Here is a 21,514-nt window from a genome sequence, read left to right as displayed (position 1 = left end):
CTCATAGATAAAAGGGAAAGAACTAGCAGATGAGAAATTGAAATGGAATGGTGCAAGCTCCTAACTATAGGAGACAGAATTAAGGTCCACAAGAAGGGGATTTAATAAGAACAGCCAATCAAGTCCTTGGATTTGAGCAAAGGAGGCAAGGCTGAAGAAGTTCTGAGATGTGATGTTAAGTAGATGAAAGGTAGACACATGGCCTTCATTTTCTCAGTAAAGTCTAAGGCAAAATTATCAGAATAACGATGATGCTTCCTAGCTATGTGACCTTGGGCAAGTCACTTAATCCCAATTATGTCAGGAAAAAAAAAAGTAAAAAAAAGTAATGATGATAGACAAAAAAAACAGAGAGAGAGAGTGAAGTAAAAGAGAAAGAGAGTGAGGCTGAAGGAGAAATGGAAAGAATGATAAAATATTATGAACGTAGGGGAATTCCAGATTTCACAGTGAAAGAGATGGGACTGTTCTGAGGTGAAGTCTAAAGTGTGACCATTGCTATGGATAGTTGAGATGAAGTGGAATGGAGTGCATAGAGTTGAGTGGATGACTTGGAAGGCCACAGTGTTTGAAGAGACATCAACCTGATTCACTAGATTGAGTTCAGCATTGGATTGGAGAGAAAAATCATAATCCAGATGTTGAATACTTTGAAAAGGGAGGGAAAATTTTTTGGAGAACAATGGATGAGAAGAATCTAAACAGGGCGAGTTGGAAGGAGAGTCAAAGCAGTTCCAAGTGATGGCCAGAGTGGGGAAGACAAGAAGTATGCAGCCTTTTCCTGGTCCTAATGCCTGTCAGGAGGCAAGAGTGGGAGGGTGGAGAGGGTGCCAAGGAGTGTTATTTTTTGGAGAAATCCAAATATCAGGAGGCCCCAAAGAAGGAAATAAGAGATCAAGGTTGAATGTTAAGTTTACTAACCACAGCTGATTCTAGAGCCCAGAATAGTAGGGGGAGGCAGCAGAAGGACAACTTACATTAGTGTAATACTAAGCTATATTGTAGTGAGTGGGAACGCAAGGAAAGGGATTGTCATCTTGGCAAATAGCAGCTATAAATTGTGATCAGAGTTTGCCTAGCCAAAAGTGCTAGTTGATTTATTTCTCACCTGGCTGCCCTCCTCTGTATTTCTTCATCATGTGGCAGGAACTTCTTCCTCCTGCAAGGTCACTTTGACCCTAGAATTCACACCTCTGATAAGGCAGAGGGAACAACCAGCAGTTAGGAGAAAGCCATGATTTATTTCCTAGCTGGCTGGATTCCTCTGGATGTCTCTCCCTCATGCTCCCACAATTAGGATATTCCCTCCTCCTGCTGCTGTCCCTTTTCCTTTATGTTATCATCTCTCTCTCATAAGATTATTGACCTCTTGAGGGTAAGGATTTCTTTTTTTGTACTTGCTTATTAGCACATAGTAAGCACTTAAATCTTGATGGACTAACTGGTTGGGGTACCAGAGTAGAACACAAGTCCATAATCATGACCTTTAACAAGTTAGTGAGGAAATCACTTGTCTTATTCCTATTCATCACGGGCATTGGGAGAGATTGAGGAAGGGGAAGAGGAATAAAAGGTAGCTAGTGTCAAAGGAGTGAAGGAAGCAGCTTGATGGCACAGTGAATAAAGGGGACCAGAGTCAAAAAGGACCTAGTTCAAATCCTGCTTCAGACAATCACTAAGCTACAAGCTAACCATGTTGGCCAGTACTCCTTTATTTCAAGAAGCACAAGAATCTCATTCTAAATATCATCAGGCTGTTCGAGCTTTACATTTACAATTTGGAATAATAAGAGAGGAAGCTAGAAGCATAGTAAAAAGCTGTACAGCTTGTCTTCCTTTCCACACTCCTACACTCCCTCCAGGGAAGAATCCTTGTGGTTTGAGACCCAATGAAATCTGGCAAATGGATGTGACCCACTATAAATCTTTCGGTCGTCTGTCTTTCATCCACGTGGTAGTAGATACCTTTTCAGGATTCACTTTTGCAGTGCCAACAGCAAAAGAGACAGCCCAAGTGGTCACTGAAATAATATTTTTACTAAAATTCATTTTTTGTGGAGATCTTCTATCTTCATCAATTTCAACACAAACCCTAATAATTGCTTTGTTTTCATCTTTGTGGGTTGTTCATTACCCCCCACCCAGGAAAAAAAAATAAATAGAACCTTTTAAATTTACTTACCACCCCCACACCCACATCCACCCCCCATCCAGCCATTCAATTGCTCAGTCTTCTTTTCCTCATCTATTAAATGGGGATAAAGGAACCTTCTTCAGAACATTGTTGGAATCAAATAAGAATATATCTAAAGTGTTTTTGCAAAACTAACGTGCTAAACCTTAGCTATTATCTTCAGTGACTTCCTTCAATGGTGAAACTTCCGAATCCCATATACATTTCCATCTCAGAAAAATTCTTGGGTCCATACCATCCCTCAAGTCTTGCTTAGACAATTTATCCTAAGAAGTACAGTATCATCCTGAGTCTTTTGGAGTGTCATGGTTACTGATGAATCAATTGGAATATAATTAAAGCAGCCAGGTGTTATAATGTATAGAGTGAAGACTTTAGACTCAGGAAATTCTAAATTCGAATTCTGCCCCATGGAGTAGCTTTTTAACCCAAGGTTAGTCTAAACTTCTCTCAACCACAATTTCTTCATAAAGAAAATGAAGGGGGTAACAAAACCACCTACCTCATAGGATTACCATGAAGATCAGATGAGACAATCTGAAAGTCTTATTAATTTTAAAGCACTATATAATGTTAACTCTTTACCTGATATGCCTCAATCTTACTCTCAATTGGCTTACAAACTCAATTATAGATATCCCTTTTATTTTTTGCAGAGGGCATCAACAATATTGTTAATGAGTGATTATATCACCATGTTCCTCCCTTACAATCTATGATTTTGATCCTTCAGATATTATAGTATCCTATAATAATTGATCAATGGAAGAATATTGGAACTATAAAGATGGGCTTTTGGATTAGGGAACATCTCAGAAATACTAAAAGTGCTGCACAATTTCCCAAATGCAATCCAGCTTGCCTCTTTTTTCTCTTTGGATTTGGGTTAGCCAATTGTCTAGTTGTAGTACTTTCCAAATGGATGGATTAAATAAATAGGATGTCCATTTAACAACCTATTGCTATTCTTCATCCAGCTAATTAGACCAAATTCCCAAGTGGTTATAGGTTTCATTAAAGAGGCTCTGCAATATTTTGAGACTTTGTACAACACCAAAATGTCATAGGAACACCTGGCAGACCTCATCAAAAGGAAATTTTTTTTTTTCCATTTTGACATCTCAGAGGGCATGTCCCATGACAGTGATGATTTGGAAAGCATCTGTTATACAGTTCTCTGGATACCAATTAAAACATTACTAGGCAAAATTATCATTACAGTTACCTTAAACAATGCTACTTAGATGACCTTTAATATTTCAAGGATGCATTTTGCCTTAACTTTTCTTACACAGAGTATCCCGAAAATCTTAATACAATCTTAAGTTTAAATAGCTTTAATAACTTAATGAGCCTCAACTTTGAGGACATCCTGTAGTAATAGGGGAAAAGAGGAAAATCTTAACTTCCTGACTTTTTCTGTCAATAATAGGATTAGAAGAACCAGACTAGGAGCAGAGTAGCAATCCATGCAGTGAAAATGATGGAAGAGCAAGTGTTGTGGTGGAAGAGTGATTCTAGGAATATCTACATGTTTTGCCTTCTCTAAGAGGGTGACTCTCAAATTTTATATATATATATATGTGTGTGTGTGTGTGTGTATTCCCCCCCCCCCAAATTACTCAGTATCCTCTTATTGTGATAATTTCCTTAGCAAACATGTAGACTCACAGACTGCTCCCTAACTATGTGGTGCTGTGAGTAGAGTAGTGACACTTAAATCAGGAAGATCTGAGTTCACATCCAGCCTCAGACATTTACTAGCTGTGTGACCCTGGGTAAGTCACTTAACCTCAACTGTTAAAAAGAATAAACTGATCTATCAATTTAACAATCTTTCCCTCCAATGGGGTCATTTCCCCATTTAAGCCATATCAACTCTATCTTTTGCCTTTGTCATAGCATCCTTTTGGTAGAGTGGACACAATTCAGACTGGATTCTCTTGAGAAAATAATAAAATCCAACAATTAAATTAAGCCACCAGTGACTTATTGATTTTTAGGGATAATTCAGGTGCCATTCTTTCAAGGTTTGTAGCCAAAGTTTTGGATAAAACAAAACATGATAGAATCATGTATGCTCCCAAATTTCTTAGCATCATTAGCATTATTATCATGATATCATTAGCATAATAAAAGGCAATGATCCTCAGTTACTACAGTAATAACTATCATTGCTCTATAAGGTAGGTTTTTGAAGTCATAGTTTTTATTGGGGATGGATTTCAAACCTATGAGCTCACTGTTGTGGGGAGAGGCAGGGAAATTCAGTGTTAATACTGCCTTCACTCATGTGGATTGGTAACAACTTTAATAGTACCAAAGAATTGCTGGGATCACTGAAATTCTATAACTTGCCCATGATTACAGAACATGTTCCAAAAGATCCTACTAATTCCAAGACTGGTCTTCATTCTATGACATCATACTGTGTCTCTGTCAGGCAATTTAAAGAAGAGGAACTTGAAGCCCATATATGGGAAGCACTTTGACATGGGTCACACAACTCGTGACAAAGCTGGGACACAAGTTCAGGACTTTTGACTCCTTTCCAACCACTTAGCAGAACAAACAACAAAAAACCTCTGCTCTTTTAATGAACATCTTCCAAATATGAGGACAATGACTCATGCCATGATGTTAAAAGAAAAGTTTGATTTTGCTCCCTAAAGCATGAAAATGATAAACACAAAAGTATTATCTTGATGGTTCTTTGAAGAAAAATTCCATAGAAGGCATTCTACAGTGAACCAAAATTCCCTACTGGTAGGGGAAAGAACTTCCACAAAGAAATGAAATGCAGTGATGTAGGTCAGCTGAAACAAACATCAAATGATTATGAATAGCAGATTTAAATTCACTGAGAAACAAATGCTAATGTGTTGAATGCATATCATGTTAATACGCTTAAAAACCCACTCTTCCAGTTAGGCAACAGGGACATGTGAAAGTGTTAGTGATACACAGCAATATTTTCAGAAGAAACCAGTCTGTCACACCTTTAAACACAAGAAACACCAACATGATTTCATCTGTATGAAATAAGTTGGTTTTGTCAGAGCTGATTTCCCATAAATATTTAGTTGCTGAAAGGCATGTTTTTAGAACGTTGCCCTTGCTAAAATGCAACAAAACTTTTGTTCAAATGGAAACAGAGATAAAAATATTCAATATCCCAATATTTTTCTCCCTAAAGCATGAAAACAATCAACATAAATGTGGCATCAAATTCTTGCTAGTTCTCAAAAGAAAAATTCTATAGATCAGCCAATTGAAGTGGTATCTCATTTTCTAGGTCAAAGGATGTGACCCCAACTATTGATTAGTACCAATGCTTTTTTTTTTTTAAAGATTGGAAATTTGGTTTTAATTAGGTGGGTTGAGAACTTTTTCAACAAGTTTAATTTACAATAATTGTTAAATTGTTGAATCTTACAATAATAATTATCCCTGGCAATGGCATAGGAACAGGGGGAACAATTACCTATTCATGATAATAGCTGATAATCCTTTCATTTTTGGAGAAATTTTATGACAATTCTCTCGTTTCCTACATTCTTCACATATACTAGAGCAACCTGTAGTGCCAATGTTTCAAAGAAAAATCAAATAACTTTTGTTAAAAAGTTGACCTGGGAAGAGAAAGGCAATATTTTACATGGGGCAAGGGAAGAACAAGAACATAGTACAAAAGTAGAAACATTTTAAAAGTCAACTGTTCCCAAAGATATTGTTGCTAGCACTATTTTTCAACATATTTGCCCTCTTAGCTCAATATTTAATGCCTCAATGATCATTACTGAGCCATTCAAAAATTTGTGTTAATTGGTTCTTGTAGTCAAATAGCATTCAAATTCCCATTTCCCTTAAAATGTGATATTCCATATAGAGAGTAAAACTATGGTTCCTGGAACCCAAAAGCCAAAACTCCAAAACTTGGGGCAATTGTTGAGATAGACACCTGAGCATATGCTTATTATGACATATTCATATCCACAAATCCAAGAAGCCATTAAGCACCTTGCTAACAACTGACTGATGGTTCCACTGGTCTACAAATATTAGTGATTGATTAAAACTTGCCACGTTATTCTTTATAATAAAATAATTCTTTTAATGAAGTATTTAAAATAATTTTAAACATCTGATCAATAAGATACAATACACAAATATGGGAAAATGCTACACTTTACAAAAAAAGTAAAGCCAAGCATTTAATTATACAAAACAACTTCAGATGTGGTCAGTTAGTATCTTGCAAATATAGGTTTGTTTGCTTTTTACCTCAAAGAACTGCCTTTTTACATATGTTTATATACATAATTTACAGCACTTCTTTACTAACTTGTTGAAACAAAAAAATGTGACCAATTTGAAACTCACTACAATGCAGTACACAGCTGCAACAATCCCAATAGGGAGAGATGGAATTAAAAAGTAACACAGCTTTGAGCTTTATTTCTGGAATCATTTTTTCTAGGAGTCCCTGTTATTTCACATTTTAAACATTCCAAGGGAACTCATTCTCTTCCTCATGTGACTTTAATCAGTCAAAAGTGTTACTTTCCTACTAGTGTGTGCCAGTCACATTCAGTTATGGTGAACTGGGAAGATGAAATTCCAGGACAAAAAAACAGAGTTTTACTTTGCAAAGAAGGAAACAAGTCCCATGGCTATTCATGTCAATTGCTAAGCAAAGATCCTTCTGAAAAGTAGCCATGCTGCTGAATTACTGGAATCAATCTTTCAAGTATACAGATGTCAAAATTGGGTCCTCTGTTCATTGCTTTCTTCTTCTCCTCACTCATCACCAAAGATGACTTCTGATGTATTAAGAGGCTTTAAATTCAGGAAGACGAAGACGACAATTGAGAGAGAATGAGTTACAAGAACCATTCTCTCTTAAGGTAAAACAAACCAACCTTCTTCTGGACAGAGTATACTGTGGAAGTGCTGGTTATATTTTCTTTTGTATGTAAGTTACATGTGTGTTTTTTTTTTTTTTTCCCTTTTCCTCCAGAAGAACACATGCAGGTTACTTTGGAGATTCAGTTTTTCCCTTTGGGCTCGTATAGTAGGTTTTGTTTTATTACCCTATTTTCATTTCCCTTATTTCTGTTGAATTCAGTGCCTCTGCCATTCCTTCCAATGCCCCCTGCGTTTTTCCTTTCCCAATGAGGTATTTTAGCAGCTCTGATTTCAAGGTTTCCTCGACAAGGATGTCCCCTCACCTCAAAAACACAGCAGTGGTGGTGTGAGCTGGAGAATAGTGACTTTAGGCATAAACAATCCCCATTTGTCTCTGTTTTGACATCTCTGGGAGACAAAAACCCAAGTCACTCGTGGTTTGCTTACTGCCTCCTTTAAGCTGTATGACATGGCTTCTGATTTTAGCTTAGCACTACTAAGGGCAACTCAAGGAACTCTGAACTTTACCTGAGCCAGATATGTTACATATTAACATAGTGATCCAATACTGCTCAAGATTAAATAAATTTTTTTATGCATAGCATCATCACAAGATGTTCTTTCCTTTCTTTCCCACCATCTCCAAATTAAATGTGGATTAGGGAAAGGCACTACACACAGAACAAACTTGGTTTTTGCAAATGAAGCAAGTAGCAGCAGACAGATTCTTGGCTTGCAAGTAAGACTTAAACAAATAGGTAGGTAGGTGCCTATTTCAATGCACACCTACAACTCACCAATGGAACAGAAGACAAAGCTGAACTGTATTTATTAAAAACTCTACAGGTGCTTAGATAAGTATTCAATAAAAGCACAAAAGTAAACAAAGATTATCCTTAATTGTGGTTGTCTTCTGGAAATGACTATTCATGGCATCAACAGGGACACAATGCTTTTGGCATCTTCTTTGGCAGTACGTAGCAAGGGTCTGGATGAAAGGAGTAGCGGTCACTTCAAAAGAGCATGGTAGAGGGCTCGAGAATATTTCATCCCTTTTTCTTGTTCCATGTAGAATATCAAATCCCTGAGGCAAACTCGAGTTATTCTTGGTCGAAATAATTGCCTGGTGACAGTCAGGCTGGATGACCCTGGGGCAAAGGTATTGCCATTTACACCCTAAAGAGGACAAAATCAAGAAAGAAAAGTAGTTTAAAAAAATAGTCTTTATCAAAGTCTAATAGAGTGTGTGTGCTAACCACACACAGGGGAGACTTAATAAATGAATGCTGAATGAACTCAAGTTTCAGGTGAATCACAAAAATGACAACAAATGTTTGTTGGTTTATTGACAAAATGGAGAAATCTGAAACCCTATATTCAGTTCTCAACCTCTAAAACTAAATGTCCCTTTTGTTTGCTGTTTAAAAATTTTAAAATGAAACAATGCTGATTGTGTTGTACTATTTAGGTGGCCTAAGCCAAGTCATTTTACGTAACTCTGTGTCTCAGTATCCTCACCTGTAAAATGAAGTGGTTGGACTAGATCATCTTCAGTACTACAATCTATGATCCTATTAGTAAGTCCACTATAAAATGAGAAAAACTTGAAGTCCTTAAGTCATTAAAATCATGGGTCCACCTTCACTATCCTGCTGCTGTTTAAAATTAAGTCATATACTTTCTTCTTGCTAACGTGATCCCAACAATACCTGCTTTGAAATCTTTGCTGTACCATATAATCAGTAAGGGGGGAGGGAGGAGAAAGGAGAATAAGATAATAACAGTGGTGTTAAAACAATAACAATAAATTATTTTTTAAAATTTATAATCATAATCTATACTATAAAGACATTAAAAAAATTAGTAGCTGAGGAACAAAAAAGGTATGCCCAAGAGCCCCAGGAGAGTGTAGGAGCAATTCAAGACTGTTGAGAATGCTGTCATCTTGGTTGTCACTCAGACTTAATAACCCAGTGTCAACCTCCTCATACTCACTCCACAACTGCTTTTCAGACATATCGAACTGGATGTAGAGCAAGCATATTAAACTCAACATACCCAAAATGGAACTCATTATTTTTCCTCTTAAAATCCATCCCACTCCTATCTTCCCTATTACTATAGAAGGCAATATCACCCTCCCAAATCTTTCAGACTTGGCCATCCCAGATTCTTCACTACTTCTCACCTCCACCTCCAGCTCCAGCAGCCAAACTATAGCAAAAATCTTTGATTTCACCTTTGCAATCTCTCTCAAAAATACCCTCTTTTCTCTTTGACATTAGCATCCCTCTGGTCACCTTATTCCACTGTGATAGCCTGCTGGTGGGCCTGCTTGCCTTAAGTCTCTCCCCATTCCATTCAGCCACTGAAGTGATTTTCCTTTAAGTGTAAATCCTCCTATCTCAGCCCCCCACAATAAATTCCAGGAGCTTCCAATTGCCTCCAGGAGCAAATATAAACTACGCTGTTTGGGACTAAAAGCCCTTCAAAATCTAAACCTTTATTTATTATTTTTTCAGTTTTCTTACACCTTATTCTTCAGTCCAGTGACACTGGGCTCCTGGCTGTTTCACAAATATAACATCGAATCTCTTCATCTTAGGTTCTTGGCTGTCTCCCATCTAGAGAGTTTAAAAAGCTCTCCCTCCTCATCTCTGCTTCCTGGCTTCTCAAATAAAATCTCTTACAGGAAGTCTTTCTCAACTCCTTAATTTTAGTGCCTCACCTTTCTTATTTCCCATTTATCTTCTATATTGCTTGTTTTAAATATATGTGTTTGTTGTTCTCCTCAATTAGACTTTGAGCTCCCCAAGAGCATAGCCTATATTCTGCCTCTTTTTGTGTCCCCAGTATTTAGTACAGTGGCTGGCCCATAGTAATTACTTATATAAATGTTTATTAACTATTATTAGTTGGATGGTCTTGAGTAAGTCACTTAACCTCAATGTATTTCAGGCAACTTCTTAAGACTTATTTATCATATCACAGACTTCCAAACAGAGAAATCACACACTGTTCCTTGGGTATATTTGTATAATTATGTGAAGCCTATTAATAAAAATTGTGGAGGTCTCATAATAACTAGTTTAGTCCAGCCAAATTTCTACTTTTTTCCAGTCATTTAAAAAACTATCAAATTATAAAAACATATTAAAAACAAAAGCCTTCATAATATTCATGTTGACTTAATTATATGAATGTCCACAGTGTGTCTTAGAGGCATAATCTATTCAGCCTTCAAATCAAGTTTTCTGGAGGGCTACCAATCAATTCTACTAATCATCACACTAAAATTTCTCACAGTTCAGTTAAGATGGTTCATACACACACACACACACACACACACACACACACACACACACACACACACACACACACAATTTTGAAAAATCCACAAAGGTTTGTAAGAAAGGAAAAAAAATAAGATTACTACTGGCTGCACAATTGACTGGCTACTTATCTTGGAGCCAATCTATATTACACAGCCAGTCCCTTATCACTACTGCAGGGTCCTTGGTAATGAATGCAATTTGTACAAATACAAATGCTCAGACTCTGTAACTTCGGCTAAGCATGGTAGTCTAGCCCTGGTGAATCATTCTTCTCTGCTGGCATCAATACTACTTGGAGGGGGTGAAACTTGGATGTAATCTTTACTATTATATATTAATGCCCTAAAAGAACCCCCCAAAGACTTCTACAAGATGGTTCTATCATCTCAGTTCAGAGAAAGAGGATTAAAAATATACATTAGGTATAAAGTTGATAAAACTTGTCACTGGCAGTGATTGCAGTGTTTATTTGATGGCAAGGCTTGCTGTGTACAGAGTTTCTAGCTTAAAATTTTCATTTAAAAAAGTCATTTTTCTTGGCTAAAGACTAGATATAATTGTTCTAATTATATTTCTAAATGTTTCCTATGTAGGAGCTTTCCTGGTATCAGTCTCATTGCATATTATGGTTAAGAGTCCCAAATATGCCATTATTTGAAATGCTCAGTTTGCTAAATGGCTTGGAATAAATTTCACTTAGGGTGGGAAGGAAAAAAAAGGAAAAGACAAAGAACTGGAGGCAGAGTTTAGGAAAGGAAGAGGATAAGGGGTGTGTGCCATAAAATGTCTCTGAACTTCTAGCCAGAAAGGATAAAGAGGGTCCAATCGTCTGGGTAAGACAAAAGGGTCACAGTTCAAGTTTGTCATATGACAATCCTGAAGGATCTAGGGAAAAGAGAGTTCTGCAGTGCAGCTGCCAGCACAGGGTTGAAAAGGAGGTCAGTCCAACAGGATGCAACAGAAGGCCCAAGGCAATGTTATAAATGAAACAAACCCCAAGGGAGACTCAGAAACCCAACAGAAATGTCCTTTATAATTCTTACTTTACAAAGGTGACAGCATTTTCTTCCCCACAAAGGGATTAACTTAGAAAGCATCTTTTATCAACTTGATTATAAATCTCTAGTCTCCTCCTAAACTGGGGATAGGAGAAAGAAATTGTTTCAAACTCCTGAGTTTCTTATTGACCTTGACAGACTAAGGCACAGTAGAAAGATCCCTAAACCCTTGGAATCACCAGACAGATCTGGATTCAAATTCTGGCTCTGCCACTTATAGCTCTATGAAATCTCTCTGGACCTCAATTTCCTTAACCCTAAAATTAGGGATTTAAATAGTACTGAACCTAAGTTTTAATATTCTATGATTATAAAATTTTATGAGGTTTATTAATGTTTAACACAGAACTCTCACAATTCCATAGAATAGAAGAAGCATATGGACAACTGAATTAATAATAAATAATAATAGGTAACATTTATACAGTGCTTTCTAAATGAAAGATAAACAAGACCCCAAAGCTTCACTTTTCACAATCAGGTCCAACTTTCTCTCTAACACACTAGGGTTTATCAGTAGTACCAAATCATACTTTTCAGTTTCAATATTCTTTACCCTTCACCCACCAATGACAATGAGTACTGAAATACAGCTTAAAGGGCAACAAAGATGAGTTACAGGAAGGGGGAAATAAGGGGTGTGAATAACATTCAACCTAGATAATTTACTTCTAAAAAGTCAGAAACCCCAAACTCTGTTGTTTCATTCTAAAAATTGAAGCCCTCCGGGTAATACTTTTTAAAATAAAAAATAAACATTTCTCAGCAACTTAATACTTCACCTGAATGCAAGAGAAACCAAATCAGTTGAAATAAAATAACCCATTCTCCTCCCAGTATGCCTTTTTCCAAACATATAAAATTAGAAGGTTGGACTGGGTGATCTAGAAATCTATGAACCCACATGCTTCCAGGAAACATACTCAAGTCAAAGTGTTAACATATTTCTCAAACTGCCAAATCAAATAAGGAACTTCAGATTAGTGCCTTATGTTATGTCACTAAACAAAGTCTCCATGCATGCTTATTTTGTATAAGGAATACAGAACAACTGTTTTACTTTAAAGGGAAAGGTGAATATAACCATCTATTGATTCTATCAGATAAATGTCAGCCTTTCAAAAAGAATGGAACTGGTTGGAGAACTCATGTAACGAGGAATACTAGGCTTCTGTAACCTGTAGAAAAGACCTTTGTTAAAGTCAAATCACAGAACTGCAGGAAGAGAGGAAAGATACTTGAATAAATTCTCAAATGGACACTTTAGGTTGATGATCCTGTTTTTAAGTCTTTCATTTCTAATTTTCTATCCTTTCCAGCTTTTCCACTGGTGTTTCACTATAGCTGCAAACCTCGAAGCTTTATTGTGAAGTAAACTACTTCTGAACCTCTTTCTTTTCCCAAATCCTCATTTTACCTTTTCAAATTAGCATACAATTTTTCTTTCTACTATAGAGGATCATATCTTGGCCAAAGTCTTTGCTAAATCTACCTGATAACAAAATTACCCTATCCATTATTCCCACTTCTTGGGGCTTGGAGAGGAAACTGGATGGCTAATCTGATGAACTAATTTGTAGTAAGGTATTCACAAGCATAATATAGTAAAAGCCTTTTCTGCCCTCCCAAGGTAACAGTTTTATTTTAATGAAACCCTTTGATCAAATTAACGCTAAAGGAGGTCTGATGTAGGAATTTCAGGTGTGAGGCCAGTGTGGTTCATGGGTAATTTCCCTTTGGGCAAAGAGGCTTTCTTAAGCCCCCTCAAATATACAGGTGACTCCTTATTCTGCCTATGCAGAACTAACATTGACCATGAATTCCTGTCATAAGATACATTAGTAAATAGCTTCTTCTCTCCCTTCTTCCATCTGTCAGTCACTTCCTTTTCTTATATCACTAGGTCTAAGAAAATACAAATATCTGGGCTGGAACTGTAATGCATTTGTGGCTTATCCAGGTTGTCCCGAGAGTTAATAGACAGTGAATTGAAAAGAGGTAGAACTAATTTAATGTTTTAACTTACTACTTTGACTGATTTTTAAGTTGACTAAAAATAAATAAATAAATAAATAAATAAAAATTAAAGTTTCCAGTCCTACAGGCATGAGCTAATTGGCATAGCTATTCTTAAGAATAAAGGTGTTAGATACTGTATCTAGGTTATATTGTAACACATGTAAAATGTATGGGATTGCCTGTCATGGGAGGGGGAGAGGGTGTGGAGGGGGGGAATAATTTGGAAAAATGAATACAAGGGATAATATTATAAAAAAAAATTACTCATGCATATATACTGTGGGAAAAAAATTCTAAAAAAAAAAAAAAAAAAAGAATAAAGGTGTTTGTTTTTTTTCCCTGTTTAAGGCTAATTTTGGGGGAGAGGGAGAGGAGGATAGGAGTTATGGCTCAGGAACAAAAAAATCAAATGAGTATTCAATGTGAGCAATGATGGTAGCTAAAAATGCCTGGAATATTTGCTGTAATATAATTTACAGAAAGACCTACATTTAAAAGATGTGGGTCCTGAGCCCTAAGGACAAACTGTACAAAATATATGCTTAACTTCGAGGAAGAGTGCCCTCTGCTGGAAGATTAGCAGAAGTTTTTCAAAATCAAAACCCAACAATTTAACTCTCTTCCAAGTTAATAGTTGACACAATAAAGGGTAGTGGGGGAAGGAATAAGAGAGTGGGTGGGCATGGGCTTTAGAAAAACAGCATGTCAATATAAAGATAAAATGCCAGCAATGCCCAATGCAAACAACAGGACTCTGAAGAGATGACAATGTGAATGATTTAATTCCAATTAGCCAATTAAAGCCCAATCATTCTGCTAGTTGAACTTGTTGACTTTTACTATACAGCTCTTCTTTAGAGGATAAAAAAATTAATCTGTGTGCATACTACATTCTCCAATAACAGTGCTTGAGTGAAAGGACTCATTTGAAAATATCCCTCGTGTGTAAGCTTAGAGACAGATAAACTAAATAGTTTAAAAAAAAAAAAAGTCTTCAGGATTCATTTATTTATTATTATTATTATTATTATTATTATTATTATTTTGCTGAGGCAATTGGGGTTAAGTGACTTGTCCAGGGTCACACATCTAGGAAGTATCTAAGGCCAGATTTGAACGCAGGTCCTCCTGACTTCAGGGTTGGTACTCTACTGCATCAACTAGCTGCCCCATGTTGAATTTAAGTGAATTGTAAAGAGCTATCAGATATTTTAAGTGCTACTAATATATTCAAGATAGTTATTGCAAGTTCTCAGGAGAAATTAGGAGGGCAGATCACAGAATTTCAAGGCACTTCAAAGATCACCTCATCCAATCTGTATTTAAAAAGCAAGAAGTGATCATCCAAAATCCATGTGAAAACTCCCAGGGATGTGGAAATCATTGCTTATTGAAAATAAGTCCAATAGTAGATAAGTTCCAATCATTAGGAAGGATTTTCTTTCACACTATAAATCTGCCATAGCAATTATAGCTCATTGTCCTGGTTATAAATTATGGGGCCAAGAAGGACAAGTCCCTGCTCCAGATAATAACATCTCAAGACCACTAACACATCCCCATACTCAGTCTTAATAACTAAACAGCATAGTAGAATAGTGCATTAAACCTTCCGTCAGGAATAACCGAGTTCAAATTCAGCCTAAGACACTAACAAGATGTCGATGCTCTCCCTCAGCCTCAGTTTCCTCATCTGTAAAATAGGGATGATGACATCCCATACCTCCCAAGACCATTGTTTTTTATTTTTTTTTAACTTTTTGAAAAAATTTTAAAATTAATGTTATAATTATAATTTTCATTGACAGTACATATGCACGGGTAATTTTTTTTTTTAAACAACATTATCCCTTGTATTCACACTTCTTTTCCAAAATTTCCCCTTCCTCCCTCTACTCCCTCCCCTGATGACAGGCAATCCCATACATTCCAAGACTGTTGTGAAAATCCAAAGAGATGTTTATGAAGTGCTTTGCAAGCCTTAAAAGTGCTACATGATGAATGTAATGGAACATTATTTTTCTGTTAGAAATGATCAGCAGGATGATTTCAGACAGGCCCGGAGAAACTTACATGAACTGCTGCTAAATGAAGTGAACAGAATCAGGAGATCATTGTATACAGCAGTAAGATTATGTGATGATCAACTGTAATGGACTTGGTTCTTTTTTCAACAATGAGGTGATTCAGGTTAAATCCAATAGACTTGTGATAGAGAGCCATCTTCATCCATAGAGAGCATTATGGAGATTGAATGTGGATCACAAACAGTATTTTCTTGTGTTTTTTTTTGGTTATTGTTTTCTTGCTTCTTTTTTTTTTCCTTTTGATTTGATTTTTCTTGTGCAGCATGATAAATGTGGAAATATGTTTAGAAGAACTGCATATATTTAACCTATATTGGATTTCTTGTGGTCTAGGGGAGGGAGAAAAATTTAGAAACCAAGGTTTTTCAAGAACGAATGTTGAAAATTATCTTTGCATTTGTTTTGAAAAATAAAAAGCTATTATTTTTTTAAAGTAGGATACATATAAATGCTAGCTATTATTATTAACACTACTCAGTTATCCTGTAGTTTATTCTTGTCTGGCATAGTTTCCATAGTCACCTTCCTCTGAACATTCTAGTCTATTAGTGGTGTTTCTTAATGTGGCACCCAAAGTGATCATTTGTGGTACATTGAAAAGTTATAAGAGCAAAGGGAAAGAAAGAAAGAAAAGTTGATGGCATCTTCTATGGAATTGTCTAGTGCAAAGTCATACATGATTTCAAGTTCCTCACTCCAAGTAATCCAAAGATGTACAATGTACAACCTCAGAGCAACCACATGATTGAGTTTTAAGAAGTGACTATAAGATAGCCAAAGCTCCTGTTCAGTCTCTCATTCTGCCATCTTTCCTCAAAGTCATATAGAAATCTCGTAGGGGCATATTTGTTTCCTGAGATCTTTTGTCTCACTTTTGTCCCCAACTTTGGGGTTGTTGGTTTTTTTTGGCAGAGAAACTAGAATAGTTTGCCTTCTCCAGCTAATTTTACAGATGAGGCAAACATGGTTAAGTGACTTACCTAGAATCACACAGCTAGTCAGTGTCTGATGCCAGAGTTGAACTCAGGAGTTGAGTCAGGCCCAACACTCTATCACTGAGCCATGTAGCTACCTTTTGGGAGGTAGGTACTATTATTATCCTTATTTTAGAGCTGAGGAACCCAAGGCAGAAAGTGACTTATGAAGGTTCAGCACCCTATCTACAATGCCACCTATTTGCCTGAGATATTATGGGCAAATATTAACTTTTATCAGCCTGAACACCTGAGAAGCAATTATGGAATACTAAATGTGGAGCTGGACTTGGAAGAAGGAAGATCTAAGTTCAAATCTCACCCTTGACACTTACTAGCTGTGTCACCATAAAGTTATTTCACCTCTCTGGAGATAATTTTCCTCATTTGCAAAATGAGAGGGTTGAACTCAATGACTTCTTCCAACTTTTCCCCTCCTTCCCCCCACCCCTTCCCCCAGATGGCAGGTTGACCAACAATGTTAAAGTATAAGTTAAATACAATATATGTAATACATATCCAAACAAACTCAATGACTTCTAAGGATTCCTTCCAGCTCTAAATCTAGGATCCTATAATCTCTAATTATACTCTTATTGTTATTACCCATTCAAGGAAGTTTTAAATGTTAGAAAATTCCTTCCTTTAAGAAGCCTATAGTTTGAAATAGGCAATATCCACCTATAGAAAGCTATAAAGTCTATGATAAGATTATGGCACATCAGAGGTTAAGAGTCTCATGGACCTCAGTGCGGGTGCAGCAATTTCCTCCCACCTTCAAGCTGAGTCAATCTGGGGCTAAAGAAGAGCAGGAAGCACTCTGCTGCTGGCACTGCTCCCACCACCCACTCTTGTTTTAAGAAAGTGAACAAGCCTAGCAATCTAAAAAGCTTCATCACACCAATTTTGCAGTTTCCTTGATCAGCACTTCAAAAACAAGAACAAAAACAACTTTCTCCTTCCATGGAAAAACATGGTCAACTACGAATCCATAGAATCTCCATTTCCATGTCTCCTATTCTTCCCTGAATAGCAGGGCAGCTTCCTATGGCTTAGGTTTAAGTCTATGTCAGGACTTTGTGATTTACCCCATGGTTATTTTCTTTAATCTTTTATGAAGAAGCTTACAAAGTCTTCTGAAAACTCAAGTAAATTATGTCCACAGGTCAATTTTATCTATTATTTTATTAAAACTTTTTCAAAGAACTGCAAGTTAGAGATTTTCCCTTACAGAAACAGCTTTGTTTTTATCCTTGGGGGTTAGCTCTAGGTTTGAATTTGAAAAATGGCTACAATATCAGCATGTTCCTCATAACTAAAGGAAAAAGAATAGTACCATACTAGAGATAGTTGTTAGACACTGGGTAATCCCAAAATCCTTGTATTTGCTGAGTGCTGAATGTGTCAATAAAAACAAATTTTTTTTTGGGGGGGGGAAAGTAGTGGGACAAGAATTGGACTTAGAAAAATAGAAAGCTAGGTTCAGATCCTTCCTACTTGCCCACTAGCTGAATGATCATAGCAAAGTCACTTATTCTCTCTATGCCTTGATTTCTTCATCTATAAAATGCAAATAATACTTGTATTATTGAAGCACAGGGCTTGGCACATGCTTCAATGATTAATTTATGTTTTAAGTATGGCAAGAGTAGCAACTATGTTGTATCCATCTATTTTCATCAGGCAGCAGCTGGGTGGCACCATAGATATAATGCTGGAACTAAAGTCAAAACGACCTGATTTAAAATCTGGTCTCAAGACTTGTCTACTACCCAAGTATCTTCATCTGTAAAATGGAAATAATAACAATAGTACATTACCTCCTTAAAGTTGTTGTTAGAACTAAATAAAATATCTGTAAAGCATTCTGTAAACCTTTAAGGCAGTAGAAACCTGCTAAGTTGTTCTCATCATCCTCAATATCATCCTTATTATCAGTGCCCAGATACAACACTTTAAAACAGTGATTTTAAAACAATAAAAACACGATTCACAAATTATAAAACAAAAGCCAGGCCAGGATCTTTTCTTCATCTCATTTAAAGAATTCTAGGTGGCAACAGTTTGGGAAACAGATCTGAATTCAAGACTAAGCAAGCTTTTCCACTTACCATTTTGAACAACACAGTATGGTGGGATGATGGAAATAGCATGACATTTGAAATAATAAGATCTAGTCCAAAGCCCAGCTCATTAGATATTCATTTACTTTCCCTGGAAGTCATTTACACATTAAAATATAGCCTTCTTGAAGTCAGGAATTAACTTTCCTTTAACTTATATTTGTGTTTCCAGAGTTTAAGTACACTGCCTCAAATGGAGGAAATGCTTAACAAAATCTTATAGACTGATTTGACTCTAGTAGAAAACAATGGACTAGATTTCTTAAGTCCCATTCAAATCTAAAATCTTATTTTCTATAGGCCATTTAATATTTCATGAATTTCAATTTTATCAGATAGAAAATGGGGATAATTTGTACTACTCTTCCCATCTCACAGGAAGTTTTGAAGCAAAGTATTTGTGAAGTATAAAATGCTAAATAAATGTGAGCTATTACATAAGTTAGTAACCTGCATTGAAAGAGGAAGTTTCTTGGCTCAGTTTTTTATTCCATTGAAATCATAGGCCCAGAAAGCTCTCTCCTCAAAGAAAAACAAAAACAAAAAAACTTCCCAAAGATTCTGGCATTCGCCAAATATATTAATGGATATATAGGACATAAGTATATTTTTATTAAACTCTAATTCAACAAGAATTTATCGAATGTCTCCTTATAAGCAAAGCACAATAAGTAAGCACAATTTGTAACATGGAAGTAGGATAAGACCCTAGATAAATCAATTTAACAGGTAGCCTGCCTGATCATCAAAATGCTCTGTCATCTAGGAATTTCTCTGTTAATTTTGTCTGTGCTGGCATTTCAATACTCAACTTAAAAGTGTATTGGGTCAAGGTGATTTCCATCTTCATTAAGCACAACAGTGGGAAAAAAAAAACAAACAAACAAACAGGCACTTTTTTTTTTCCTATATATTCCTATATTTTATTTATTTATATTTATATATATTTTCCTATATATTCCTATATATTTTCCTATATATTCCTATATATTTTCCTATATATATTCCTATATATATTTTTTTGCTTTCCTATACATAAAGCTGGCAAAATAAAGAAAAATTCTTTTAATATTCTAAGAAGCCCTAAATGAGGTCAAATAAACACCCTGAGAACATTACCAATGGGTATGAGTGAAGGCAATGCCAAAGAGGTCATAATTTATCTAGTAAAGTATTTGAGACTGAAAAACCTAAAAACCACAAGGTCACATACTGACAAAACCAAGGAACTCCTATAAATAGTCAAGGATTTTCATTAGCAAAAGAAAGCTAAGAGATGGGTAAGTCATTGTTTGATTACTGGACAAATTAATAGAAAACACAAATCAAGGATTCCAGATGTTTATTTTGGTTTTTCTTTTACTTTGAAGAAATTCTAAAATAGTTATGACCATCAATGCAGCAACAAATCTTGGAACTAAATTTGGCATATACAAAGTTGTAATAATGCCCGATATAATAGACCCATTCATTCAATAAACATTTATTGAGCATGTACTATGTGCAAAGTCTACATGGTTTTCAAAGAGTTTATTTAACATGAAAAATTCCATCCAATCAATATGGCCGGCAAAACTATGCTGAATATGCTGCTGCCCAAAAAAGGAGGGGAGAAAACCCCCAGCATCTCACTAACTTTGTTGGCAGGATGAATGCACTGAATAGAGTATAAAAAACGTGAGGAAACTGTGTGCAGAACAGAGAATGGGTCACTGAGAGCAGGAGAAACAGAGAAAACAATAAAAAGATATTCTGAGGCAAAACTTCAAAACAATGCCCTCCAGGATGTATACTGTGAAGGAGCAAGAGGATGGGCCTGAACAAAGGTGCCATGAGGCTAGTGAGGCAAAGAAGCAGAATTACTAGTAACAGCTACATGTGTATATAAAACAAAGGTCTTCTAAAAAAAAAAAAAAAAAAAAAACTTTAAAAATTAGTATGGTCATAGGGGTGTTAAGGGGAGGGAAATTATGGTGGCACAGGTTATGGGGAACTGGTTGCTTCTTTTTCATTTAGTCAAAGGTAGCTTCAAGGAAAAAGTAAAATTTTCACACTTAGCAAAAAGAAAGCTTGACAATACAGTATAACAAGACTAGATCTAGCTAGATTTAGTACTCTACTAATCAAATTACCAAAAAATTTTATAAACCTAGACAAAATCATTCATTCAGACTAAAGTTGAATTTTTTAAAAGGAGGAATGTCTTCAGACCACAAAGAATAAATCAGTAAAAGAGCATTTATTAAATGCCTACTGTCTGCAAGGAACTGTGCTGGGGTATATAAAAGACAAAAGGGAAATAGAGAAAACTCAATGCATTTACATTCTAACATGTGTGTGTGTGTGTACACACATCCAAGCACATGCAAAGAATATATAAAAGCTAATCTTTGGAGGAAAATATGGGAAAACCAGGAAAGGCCTGATGCAAAAAGATGTTATGAAAGAAACCAGGGATGCTAAGATGTCAAGGTGAGGAAAGAAGCACTTTATGCATAGAAATGGCCTTTGATTCTAGAGGCAATAGGATACCACTGGAATTTATTGAATAGAGAGTGACATGGTTAGGTCTGCAATTTTGAAAGCTATTTGGCATTGGTTAAAAAGCAGAGAAAGTAAATCAGTGGCAAAGAATAGATATCAATAAGAATTACTGAACTCAGGAATCCAATGTCTCATAAACTCCCCCCAAAGAAAACTATTTGAAAAAAAAAAAAAAAATCCCTCTTTTGTAAGAACTATAGGGAAAAGTGTTTACCTTTTCCTTTTCACAAAAAAAAAAAAAAAAAAGATCTTTTCACAATAATGGCTAGAAG

The 21,514-nt window shown here is 36.0% G+C and overlaps 1 protein-coding gene across 2 annotated transcripts in view; it reads right to left on the bottom strand.

Moving 5' to 3' along the window:
* Positions 1 to 7,912: 7,912 nt before the first annotated feature.
* TAF4B (TATA-box binding protein associated factor 4b) overlaps positions 7,913 to 21,514 on the bottom strand; it is a 157,546-nt gene continuing 143,944 nt past the window's right edge. For both annotated transcript variants that reach the window (XM_074276957.1, XM_074276965.1), the window contains exon 15: positions 7,913 to 8,278. In XM_074276957.1, the coding sequence (XP_074133058.1) occupies positions 8,111 to 8,278 (168 nt within the window). In that variant the 3' untranslated portion in view covers positions 7,913 to 8,110. The remainder of the gene's footprint in view (positions 8,279 to 21,514) is intronic.

Source organism: Sminthopsis crassicaudata, chromosome 1 (genome assembly GCF_048593235.1).
Source record: "Sminthopsis crassicaudata isolate SCR6 chromosome 1, ASM4859323v1, whole genome shotgun sequence".
Taxonomy (NCBI): domain Eukaryota; kingdom Metazoa; phylum Chordata; class Mammalia; order Dasyuromorphia; family Dasyuridae; genus Sminthopsis; species Sminthopsis crassicaudata.
This window is presented reverse-complemented; position numbering and strand designations above follow the sequence as displayed.